At 42.5% G+C, this 12494-nt stretch overlaps 1 protein-coding gene across 1 annotated transcript in view; it reads left to right on the forward strand.

Annotated features, from left to right (window-relative positions):
* Nucleotides 1-12494, forward strand: part of adamts9 (ADAM metallopeptidase with thrombospondin type 1 motif, 9) — a 40535-nt gene that overhangs the window by 11770 nt on the left and 16271 nt on the right. Inside the window, exons 17-28 of the mRNA XM_030776744.1 lie at nt 1122-1288; nt 1395-1524; nt 1814-1940; nt 2145-2355; nt 2538-2702; nt 3143-3304; nt 4909-5028; nt 6771-6878; nt 7064-7231; nt 8272-8547; nt 9017-9178; nt 9672-9848. Of these exons, the coding sequence (XP_030632604.1) occupies nt 1122-1288; nt 1395-1524; nt 1814-1940; nt 2145-2355; nt 2538-2702; nt 3143-3304; nt 4909-5028; nt 6771-6878; nt 7064-7231; nt 8272-8547; nt 9017-9178; nt 9672-9848 (1973 nt within the window). The remainder of the gene's footprint in view (nt 1-1121; nt 1289-1394; nt 1525-1813; nt 1941-2144; nt 2356-2537; nt 2703-3142; nt 3305-4908; nt 5029-6770; nt 6879-7063; nt 7232-8271; nt 8548-9016; nt 9179-9671; nt 9849-12494) is intronic.

A 12494-nucleotide genomic window follows, 5' to 3' on the forward strand; every position in this document is an offset into this window, starting at 1 on the left:
TGTCCCTATGATCAATAGGACATAAATATTTATGTTACAGTGTATTCAGAAATACACTTTGACTGATAGACTGATGTGATTGATATGTCATGACTGATAAAAATCTGGACTGATTGATGGTGTATTCATTTCACACTTTTACAACTGAAAGGCACACGTTTTGTATTTTTCGGTCGCAATTCAAAGTCATAGCAAAGTGTTAATGTTATGAATATTAATTTCTTTGAGTCTGAAGGTTGGTCTGTCATATTTGAGTGTACAGACTAAAGAATAGTGAACTCTGTAGTTCTGATATCTTTGAAAAACTGTGTTTAAATAGTAGTTCTGTAGTCAGTGAGAGAGAGCAGAGATTTGTGTGTTACCATTTTGAGTCTAAAGACTGGAACACACATGCTAACGTGTTAATGATCCAGAACTTGGACAGCCTTCGGGAACAGTTCCTGTCCTCAGTTTGGTGCTATGGTAGGTCATTATGCCCCGGAGATACTGCTGAAACTGCGTATGTGTGTGCATATGTATATGTGTGTGTGTGTGTGTGTGTGTGTGTGGTTTGGTGCTTTGGTAGGTCATTATGCCCTTGAGATAGCGCTGTGCATGTGTGTGAGAAAGCCAGTGTGTTTTGGGGCTGTTTAGCGGTAGGTATGTGTGCTTGAGGTCTATATGGAAAACAGGCTTGGTTCTGCAGCTACATTACCCTGATGTGTGAGATGGTGAGGAAAGTAACTCAGGAAATTAGCTACATAATCGCATTAATGTGAATTGGGCTGCAGACTGAATGCATTACAGGAAGATTCAGCCTTTTGGTGGAATGTGGGATTATTTTACCCCAATTAGATTCATTTCTCTTCTTTATTACTAAATCTTACAGTGAATGAAAACACAAACTTTTTTCCTGTCTGTGCTTTTAAACATCTGTTGAAAAAAGAGATTTGAGGTTGTACATTTGGAGTTGGCAAAAGAGGTACAGAACTGGTGAGAAGTACCACAAATGGGTACTTTGGCAACATATTGTATACTTTTTCATTTTTATAACTGCTTTATTTCTCCTGTGTATATGAATATGTGAAAGAGTTTTATTTAATAGTGTTACACTGAAAGCCTTTGGTTGCTTTGCTTTTCAGCTGTGTCGAACAGTCGCGGGGAGTATTTGCTTAACGGAGACTTTGTGGTCAGCATGTTTAAAAGGGAAATCAAAGTTGGGAACGCTATCATTGAGTACAGTGGTTCCGACCACGTGATCGAGAGACTCAACTGCACTGATCGCATTGAGGAAGAAATCGTTGTCCAGGTACTCCGTAATTTCGAGTTCGTTATCAGCTTCATTTTTGGATTGCTGTTAGTTAAATTCTAAACACTCAAACTTTGCCCAACGTGTGTCTTTTCTTTGGTCTTAGGTGCTATCTGTAGGTAACCTCTATAACCCTGACGTCAGGTACTCCTATAATATCCCTATAGAGGACAAACCTCAGCAGTTCTTCTGGGATGCTTATGGTCCATGGCAGGACTGCAGCAGACTGTGCCAAGGTAAGTTAGCAAGTTCTATGGAGCAAACATTAGGGTCACCGAGGGCATCTGAGCACATCTGCAGCTGAGTTGCTGTGGCGAGGCATTTGCAGTTTCCAACAGAATGTTGGAAGACAAGATTTCCAAAATTTGTTTATGGACCATTTCATGTTCCTCTTCTTGTTTAATAACAGATTCAATAATTACACATGAAAGGAAACAGATTACATTGCTGTTTCTTTTTTTAGACTATCCTTTGTTGGGTTTTTTTTTTTATGGTTTGGTGTGTTTTCCATCATGTCCTGATTAGGAGAGCGAAAGAGGAAGATTTTGTGTAATCGTGAGTCAGACCGCGTGGTGGTGTCCGACCAGCGGTGTCACGGCTCCCCCAGACCAGCTGTTATCACCGAGCCATGTAATATGGAGTGTGAGCTAAGGTAGTTTCAATGAGCACATCTCCACTTCTCTGCATTATTTACCACCATGTCCAGTCACTTTCCATTTCTGTGGCCATTTTTCTAATTCTCTCCCAATACTGAGTCCTTAACATTGCTCGGAAGGTTGCTGGTAGTTTTACAATCTCGGTGTGGTATTTTTGAGTGATGTCTTGCTTTTCTTTTTTTTTTTTGGTTACGAAATAGGTGGCACATCGCTCGTAAGAGTGAGTGCACTGCCACATGTGGGCTTGGCTACCGTACTCTGGAAATTTACTGTGCCAAGCACAGCCGGGTCGATGGCAAGACCCAAAAGGTAGACGACCGTTACTGCAGCAACCAGCGCAAACCAGATGACAAGGAGAGTTGCCATGGCGACTGTAATCCTGGTGGCTGGGAGTACTCCCCATGGTCAGAGGTAAGGCAAAAAAAAAAAAAAAAAATTCACGTGTAATGTTTTGATGTAGTGTCGATTCCCTTCTGTCAGTTCGTACCTTAAGCACCGCAAAAGCAGAAAGGATAGCTATCCCTCGAACTTTGCTGATAAAAGCGGGTAGATTGGTTTCTAAAATGCTGTGTGTTTTGTCTGGGATTTCGCAGTGCTCCAAAAGCTGTGGAGGGGGCACACGTCGCAGGGGGGCAGTGTGTGGGAAATCATCTGAGGCCAGCATTGATGACAGCAAGTGCAATCAGAGAGACAAGCTCACCGTTGAGTCCTGCAACGATTTCCTGTGTCCACAGTGGAAGACTGGGGAGTGGTCTGAAGTAAGGGGGTTTGCCTTTGGTTCTCTCAAACACCGCCGTTTGTGTTGTCGCCTTCGTACGCTATTCAAAGAAAGCGGGAACTCAATCACCTCTGCTTTTTGAAGGATTCCTGATCTTTGTTTTGCTCAGAGTGTAGGAATGCTTGTTAGACAGTTACATTGAATGTCTTGGCATTCGAGCAACACTGTGTTTACTTGGCCGTGGAACCATAGTCCAGAGGGAAACATAACACCAACTTAAATGGTCTGTGAAATGTATCAGATGTTCAACTGTGACATTTACAAGTGCCCCTGGATCCAGCGCATTAAATAGCACGAGCCCCGTTAAATGTATTACATTTTACTCTGAGGGGAGTCAATGATTTGACTTTTTGTACAATGAGATACTTGTAATGCTTGTGTACCTTCTCTGACCAGAATGATCTATTTTGCTTTCTTCAGTGCTTAGTGACTTGTGGTAAAGGTTACAAACATCGTCAGACCTGGTGCCAATTTGGAGAAGACAGACTGGATGATAGATTCTGTGACTCGTCAAAGCCGGAGTCTGTCCAAACCTGCCAACAACAGGAGTGTGCCTCTTGGCAAGTAGGCCCCTGGGGACAGGTGAGTCTTTACACGCAAAGGTAGAGATAGGACATAGCAAAAAGACAACCCTGAGCTGAACTGACAGAGCTGTCATGAGGCTGTAGCCTCTCAGAAGTCAATACAGCTGTGACATCTTTTTTCTCCAACACCCCCCCCCCCCCCCCCAAAAAACCCACTGCTGACTTTTAGCAATGTTTCTGAGCGTGCATTTTACACGCCTAAATTGCAAGAAAGTAGGAGATGATAGCAAACTGATACTTCAATCCAGTTCTGATTTATCAACAAAATTTTACCTAAGTTGTTCTGATGTCAGCCTTATATTGTATTTAGTGCTGATTTGTGGATTTGCCAGCATTGTTCAGTAAGTATGCAATTGTACTTACCTTCATGGGCAGCCTCACTTTCCTAAGGGAGTTTTTTTGTTGAGGAAATGCCATTGAATCTGGGTCATGTACAGTACTAAGTCCTGAATCATGTAGTAAGATAGAGGGACATAAACTATTATTGTAATGTTGGGGGAAAGTGTATTTTTTGTGGTTAAGTGATGGATTTAACTGTCAGATATGTTGATGCATCATTAGAGGGAAGTCGTTGTGCAAATACAGCTGGATGCCCAAAATAACATTTACATTATTTAGGAAATCCTGACATGTTATGAAATATTTATACATGTTTCAAAGGAGGGTCAGAGAAAGTGTGAGACAGATTTACAGTGGTCTTTGACTTCTCAGTGACAATTAGATAAGCAGTAAATATCATCCCAAACGTAATACTTTTAACTTTCATATTTCACAAATCAAATCTTTCTGTGTGCGCGGTTTGTCTGATTATGCTGGTGTAACTCCTATTTCCTCCAATCAAGTCACAGTTTAGAGGCACAAGGAACCTTGCCAACATAAGCATAAACACACACTGTATATCTGAGCCCAGCTCTGTGGTGTGTTACCATTTTCTATACATAAGCAGTTTTTTATCGGTTAGGAAAAAAAAAACAAAAAGAAAACAGAGGTCAGTTGCGCAAAAGTTTACTGGAACCAAAAAGTGGAACACTACTATCAAAATGAACACTGGGTATTATTACACCATTTGTGTGTGCAAACTCCTTGTAAGTACAAAAGTGTGATAGAGATTAGACGCTCCTATAGCGTAGAATAGGTAATCATGTTAAATATATATTTGAAGGCATTAAATGAAGCATGTGGAATTCGAGCTAGAAAGCTGCCACACAAGTTTGACCTCTTTTCATTCAAGTCAGTGAGGTAGAAAAGAGCCTGTGTGTTCTTAACCGAAAACTGAGTGGAAAAAATGCTACGGAGGGGAGATGAATGACTTGCGCTGGCCGCTCTGTAGGGCACTTACTGCTTATCGCCGTGTCCTGGACCGAGGCCATTCAGGGTACTGGGAATGAACTCGCGGACATCGTGTTATTCATTTGATGAGGATTGCTGTGTTAGTTGAGGTGAAATTTTGACTGTCCCTAACCCACCTCTCTCTCTCTCTCTCTCTCTCTATCTCTCTCTCTTTCTCTCTCTCCCCCTCTCTCTGTATATCTCTCTCTCTTTCTCTTTCAACTACTTTGTGTGTGTGCGTGCGCGTGTGTGTGTGTGTGTGTAAAAATGCAGTGCACTACCACATGTGGTCCTGGCTATCAGATGAGGGCAGTGAAATGTGTGGTGGGGTCATACGGGTCCGTCATGGACGACACTGAATGTAACGCGGCCACGCGGCCAACTGACACTCAGGTAAGAGCCCAACTCCTTCAAACACGGAAAAATTCACTTTTAAGAAACACGCTTCACAGACAAGACATTTATTGTCAATACAGAGTCTCAAGATGGTCTTGTAAACATATGGAGAGACTCTAAACACATCCTCACTGGCTCTTTCTGGGCTGACTGACATACTGCCTCGCTGAACAGTTGTTAAGGGTTCAGGTACAAATCCAAATGTGCTTTGGCTTAGAGCCATCTGGTTCAGTGGTAACAGTGAGCGCTGAGATACTGTGAACACAATGGAAGAGAGAGGGAGAGAGAGAGAGAGAAAGACTCAGGTACTCTCAGTGTGAGGCAGGAAGGAAGTCTCCATCTCCCACCCTGCCTTGTGGCCACCTGCACTCAATAAGGTTTTGTTGTCTGGACGGGGAAGTCCTGTGTGGGCTGGTTTAACCCAAAGACTGGGCCACATTACTCTAACTTCCATCTACAAAGACACATTCACACACACACTCGCGCACATACACAACCACACACACATACACACACAATTAGGGACCCCTTAAGTGAGGGGCCATCCTCGGCAGGGGGCGCACAAACGCCCCTCTCAGGAACTCAGTGAGTTTGTCAGCGTGAAGTAACGGTGACATTAGAGGCGCGCTTATGTAACACTCTGACAAAGCAATGTGGAGTAACATAACATGACTAAACTTCTAATCTGTCTGTCCATCAGTGTGGCATTCAGAATGTGTAACAGTAGCTTCTAATGACAAATGGTATCACTGTTACCTTTAATAATATTGTAATATCTGCTATTGGGCTAATAGCATTTTCTCATCTCATCATGCCATGTTCAGTAATACAGTAACACAGTCTTCCCTGTTCACGTCTGGTCAGAAGACCCTCGCGGGGAGCACAGCGAAATGACACGTTAACCTACCAGACACGGTAGTAGGATGGGTCAGTACTGGGCTTTGTCAGTCGGTTGGTCATTGTGTCCCGTGAAATTCCTTTAAAACTGTCGTTTGCCGCTCGACATTTTTCGTGCGGCTTGGGGGTTGGGAAGGTGGAGCAGCGGCGTTTCCCGTCTGCGCCGTCCCTGCAATAACAACGCTAAGAGATGGAGTGTAGGATGAGAGGCCTGAGAGTAAGGCCAGAGGGAGGCCCCCTGGTTTTAATTCCCAACTCAGCCGTGAGAGCCGTTGACCCTGAACAAGTCACTTCACCTTCGTGTGATTCCAGTCAGCCATCCGTGAAGCCGGGTGCAGGCCCGCCCGCCGTAAATGATTCCGGAGCTGGAAGAGTAGAAGAATGGAACTTATGTTTCAGTGTGTTGCAGAGAAACCCCCCTCACCTGATCCAAACGAGGGAGAAAGAGAGAGACAGAGAGAGAGAGAGAGGGAAAGAAAAAAAAACATCTAGACCTCTGTTATCAGTTTATTGAACTGCCTAGTTTTTTCCTTTTTCCTCCCTCCCTCTCTCTCTCTCCCTCTCTCTCTCTCTCTCTCTCTGTCTCTGAGACATTTTATTACATGCTTTACCACCTGTATGATGCTGTCCTCCCCTCTCAGGGGGATATGAGTTTCTCCTCTCTGAAAGGCTGAGTGTGGAATGCGCAGCATGCTGAAAGCCTTGACACCAGCACTGATTTAAACATCTCAAATCAGAGGGCACTGTTGGTACAGAAGCTACACTCTAAGGGGAGGCCTGCCATTGCTCCAGATCCAGGGCTGGCGTTGAACTCTTTGTCCTCATTTTCTCGCTCTCGACAGGACTGTGAACTGTCTCCCTGCCCTATGACCCATCCTGCATCTCCAGAGACCAAAGTTGCGCCCCATCCGAGCCACAAAACCCAGTGGCGTTTTGGATCCTGGACTCAGGTATATGTTTTTTCCTGCTACAGAATCAGACTTTTGCCCGTAGTTGTACGACACTGCACATACTGAGCCATGCGCACTGATATTTGTCACTGTTTGATATCTGATATTCGTCAGTGTAAGGCTTTAAAGGTCTTAAGTTTGAATGTCATTTCACACTGTCCCCTCTTAAAATCTGTCTATTACAGTGTAGTGCCACCTGTGGTAAAGGCACACGCATGCGTTACGTGAGTTGCCGTGACAACCAGGGTGGTGTGGCAGAAGAATCAGCTTGCGCCCACCTGCCCAAGCCACCAGCGCGAGAAGTATGCTCGGTGGTGGCCTGCGGCCAGTGGAAAGTTCTGGAATGGACACAGGTAAGCCCCGACAATCGCATAATAACATCTTTCTGCCACCATAACCTGCTATAACCTACTATTAACATACCGTTTATTAACAAAATCACGCTGGCCCTTTTTTTTTTTTTTTTTTAAACACAAAAATACTTCGTTTTGAAGCAGCCGTTTTAATCTACGACTAGCCCTTTTGTTAGCGGTGAGCAGCTGTTTCACCGCCCCTGTAGTGCTTTCTCTGTGAAATCTGAATGCCATTTCACTCTCCAAAACATGGTTTATTAACTCTCATTTTGCGCAGGAATGTGAGGGCAATTGCATATTTCACATGGAGGTTTATTTTGCTTAGGTTGGCTCTCAGCAGGTCGTATTTAATAGTCATTTTCCTTCATTAAAGATCTCTGTGGGACTGAGAAACTGATGAGCATTTGGGTGTTGTGGGAGAGGGGGGTGTTGGGGGTGTGTTGAGAGATACAGTCATGGGTTTTTTTAAGTCTTGTTTACAGATGTTTTCCATCAGAAAGAGAGCACCGTTGATACTCCCAGCTTGCTTATCACACCCATTCTCACAGACTGTGGGAGGGCCCCCCCGGGCCCCCCCCCCCCCCCCCCCCCCCACCCCACCCCACCCCACCCCACCCCACATTATTTATGTCAAAGTTACTTAGTGAACTCAAAGCAGGAAGACATTCATTCCAAGGCCACAGTATTACCTCAGACACTGGATGCCCTGTTTTTAGTGTGTGCTCTAAAATGCCCAGTTAAGTGTACGTAGTGCTCAGGAAACAGCTCTGGGGAACCTCTAACACAGTGACTACCGTGGTCATTGTTAAGAGGGACCTGAATCCTGTGATTAAAAGCCCCTTTTTTAAAGTCAAGTGGCTGATGATTTTGTGTTTTTCTGATTGAAGGGCACACTTGATTATAAATATACTTATTTCCATTCATCTGAAAGTCTTCATTCATCACCTTCATTTGAACTCGTTTGTTTGTTTGTGTGTTTGTGCGTGTGCGTGTGTGCGCGCGTCTCATGTGTCCGCGTGTGTTTTCGTGTGTGTGCGCAGTGCTCTGTGTCTTGCGGTCAAGGGAAAACCACGCGGCAGGTGGTCTGCGTAAACTTCAGTGATCAGCTGGTGGACGAGAGTGAATGCGATCCCGACGATCGACCCACCACCGAGCAGGAGTGTGCCATGCCTCAGTGCCCAAGTCGCTCCACCGATCACGGGGGCTTCCCGTCCAATCCCGATGCCCGCAAGAAGATTCTGCCCCCCGGACGTAGCGATCGCAACAGAGGGGCCCATGGCCAGCCTCACCAGTGGAGGACAGGACCGTGGGGAGCGGTTAGTGTCCAATTATAACCACTACTGATAGTGACTTCGGTTGGTTTTAAAGCTTAGCTCTTTATATATCACACCACATCCTTCATGCATCTTGATAATAATGTGTATTCATGGATTAACCTTTTAGAGCGCATTGTATATGAAGAAAATATCTTGTTCTACTTTTGGGACATCTTCCTTTTTTATCCGTGAGGATATGTGCCTAAAAATAGAACGTTATCTCTCCGATTTCCCACCGTTTTTTGTTTTTTCTTTTTAACCAACTTTGAAAGGATGTTCTTTTTTTTATGTACGTACGCATGTCTTAAGCCTTCGGCGTCGCGTTTTAGGGCGTGTGTAAGTTGTTGTTTTGGGGTTTTTTTTGTCGTTTCTCTTTTCGGATACAATGGGCCGGAGTTTCTTGTCGCGTGTTTTGTTTGTGAGGGTTAGATCTCAACATCCTGTGTGTTTTTCCTCTCGCTGATCTCAGTGCTCCAGTACGTGCGCTGGGGGCTTCCAGCGACGCGTGGTGGTGTGTCAGGATGAGAACGGCTACCCGGCTAACAGCTGTGACGAAAGCCTACAGCCCATAGAACAGCGTTCCTGTGAATCTGGACCGTGTCCTCAGTGGGTCTACGGCAGCTGGGGAGAGGTACGGGAGACGCACCCTTTACACTGCGTTAGCGTCACAGCAGTGCTAACCTACAGTATACTCTCCCATTCACCGCCACCGCTTGATAATATATCTCTGAGACTGATATTAACTTAGTCGTGGCACTTATACAACAGACAGCTCCCTATGGCCATGTGCTTGGTTTTTTATTCTGCCCATCTTGGAAGTCTTTTTGAATAAAAGCATCTGCTGAATGAATAAATATCATGTAAATAAATATCAGTCAGCTTCCGTAGTTTCAGTACCTAGACTCTATAACTTAATTTCAACATGCCCTCACGCTTCCTCTTTGGCTGCAGTTATGCCATCTGTTTTATGTCCAGTTTGTGCTAATTCTATACCGTGTGTGTGATAGTGTATGGCTTAGGGCCTGGACAATGGTAGACTAAGGAGAATAGGAATAGGTGGGGTTACAGTATTCACTATTTGTCTGGTGCTTGCCCTCACACTAGCTTTTCTCTCTTGTTTGCAGTGTACGAAGTCCTGTGGAGGAGGAATAAAGACGCGGCTGGTTGCATGTCAGCGACCCAACGGGGAACGTTTTAACGATCTGAGCTGTGAGATTCTTGACAAACCGCCCGACCGAGAGCAGTGCAATACTCATTCATGCTCTTCTAACCCCCACTGGAGCGCAGACCCATGGAGCTCGGTACGCTCATAAATATTTGTTGTTGTTGTTGTTGTCGTTGTCATCGTCGTCGTCGTTGTTGTTGTTGTTGTTGTTGTCGTCGTTGTTGTCGTTGTGTTTTTTGTTTGTTTGTTTGTTTGTTTGTTTTTTTTAAGTTAATGAAGCCTGAGGGGGTTGCTCTTCCAGGAGAGCACTGCTGCTCCCCCCATTACCCCACACCATACACCTGTGACTGGTCAAAGCTGTAGAGACTATCAAAGAATTGTATTACTGGTGCACTTAATGAAATACCAAACATACAAACAGATGAAAAGCTCCAAAGGGCATAAGGTACAATATAAACTTTGACTCGCAAGCAGACATTTTGTCCTAGTTAATCATTCAGGATCAGTGTAGTGTCTTAGATGTAAATCTAGTATGTAAAGTATTGGGTTTTTTTTTTTTCAGATAATTTATTATATAATGGGTTTTTTTTTTCTTTTCGTATGTGTATAGCATCATCTTTTTTGTTTCCATATTTCTTTATAACAGTAGCTGTGTGTGCTCAGTGCATCCATCAACAAATGCAAATGCTGCCTGATGTTTATTTTTGTTTTGTATATGTGGTGTTTTAAAAAGGTCTGCCTCCTTTTGGTGACATTTAGCAGTTCCGTCTTCTTGAAGTGTTGGCGTGTCGGGAAAAAAAAAAAAAAAAACCCAAACAACACCACCACACTAGTAACTAATGGAATGGTGCCAGCAATATGAAGATTGTAAAGATTTTTGTTTGTCCTTACTGAAGATGTATACATCTCTTAGCTTTTATATGTGTATTTGATTTTTTTATATATATATATATATATATATATATATATATATATATATATAAATATATATATATTTTACTTCATTTCTAAATTCTTTTATCAGTACAGTTCAGCTGAGAGAGAGGGGTCTTGCTAGGCATCTCTGAGCCTACCACTGCAGTACTTTGGATATTTACCAACTATGTTTCTTGCAGCTTAGGCATTCTTATACTGTAGATCGAAGGCACATTGCTTCAGAAATGGTGCTTCATATATTGATATTTTGGATAATATGTCCTGGGTTGACCACCGTAACTCAATACGGGTGAGAATATGTTACAATCAACCCTACCTCACATGAACAGTCAGACTATAATTCAGCTAGCCATTAACCTATAATACTTGTCATGGTGCTTCTTCAATACAAGGGAGATATGAAATCTGAACATTGGAGTAGTTGCTCTAATTTTGTATATTCAAGGTTAAATGTGACTGTTTTGATGTAACGTATTTTATTTTTGTGTGCAATTGTTACTAATTGCATTGTAGATCAACTGTAGTTGCAATAGTTTATGATGTTTTGTTTCATATGCTTAGAATTTATTGTCAAGCCGTTTTACAGGTTTTTTTTTTTTTTTTAGTCCCTGTCAATATTAATTCAAACTGTATTTAATTTGATACCTGTTCACTAGGTTTTGTGTGAAATTGTCCCTTTGTCACAGTTTGGGGCACCCACCAAACTTTCCAGTCCATGGAAGGTCATTTAGTTTTATTTCACTAGAAATCATTCTTTTGGCCAGTCACTTGTGTCTACCTCATTCACAATTCAAATTGCCCATTTTCCATTTTCCCACTTGGAGGGACATTTGATTGGTTAAAATTGATCATGTGGTCACCTGACCACTAAGAAAAAGATTCACCACAAGCTCCTGATCGTTAATATCAGTGGCACGTTAATATCAGTGGAGTTCTATTTTTTTTTTGTAGTAGTAGTAGTAGTAGTTACTGCATTGAAACGATTTAGAAATAATTATAAATTCCATTTATGAAGTCTTTTTTCCAGTAAGTGAAGTCCAAAGATAATTCATCGAAGGCGCTCACACATAAGTTACATTTAATTAAAAAAATTAAGAGGTTCCTTTTCAGCCAACTGCGATGATCACAAAACAAATATTCGTGACCTCGAACGTAATACTGAATGAAGCGTGACTCAAACAAAATGGCAGTATTAGTGAAGGTATGGCAGTGATATGGATGTCTGTGTATATTTATGTAATTATTTGTATTTATTTCTGCCTAAGCATAGTATAATGTCCATATGTAATTTCTATATGCATTTGCTTAATGTTGCATTACTTTACGTGAGGAAACAAAACTGAAGAAAAAAAAGACAATATAATTGCAATTTCCTTTCTTGGCAATCAATGCAAATGTGCAAGTAATTAATTGAATATACCTCATAGAAGCAAAATTGTGTATTGCGACCATATACCCAGTGCCTTTGTATGGTCTTTTAAACTCCTGTGTTAAGCTGTAAGATCAGGTATTCGTATGCAGATTTAACTTGACCACATGTTTCTAAGTGATAAATTCAAATTGTAAAAGTAGAACAAAAGTTTACACTCTAGTGTGAATCTTAGTGTGCTGTCATTGGTGATTGGTCCGTTATTAACACCATGTTTCGTTAAATGGGAAAATCTGGGGTTATACGAGTGCTCAATCTTTAAAAATATGCCCTACCACTTTGAAAAATAGTTATTAAAAATAGCTATTGAAACAGTCAGGTTTTGCCTTACTATTATTCTGCCTTTCAGATATATTTGGCTGTTATATATTTACTTAAGGCGAAAGACAGCCTATTTCATCCTCCCAAATAGCCCTC

The sequence above is a fragment of the Chanos chanos genome, chromosome 6 (assembly GCF_902362185.1).
Source record: "Chanos chanos chromosome 6, fChaCha1.1, whole genome shotgun sequence".
Taxonomy (NCBI): domain Eukaryota; kingdom Metazoa; phylum Chordata; class Actinopteri; order Gonorynchiformes; family Chanidae; genus Chanos; species Chanos chanos.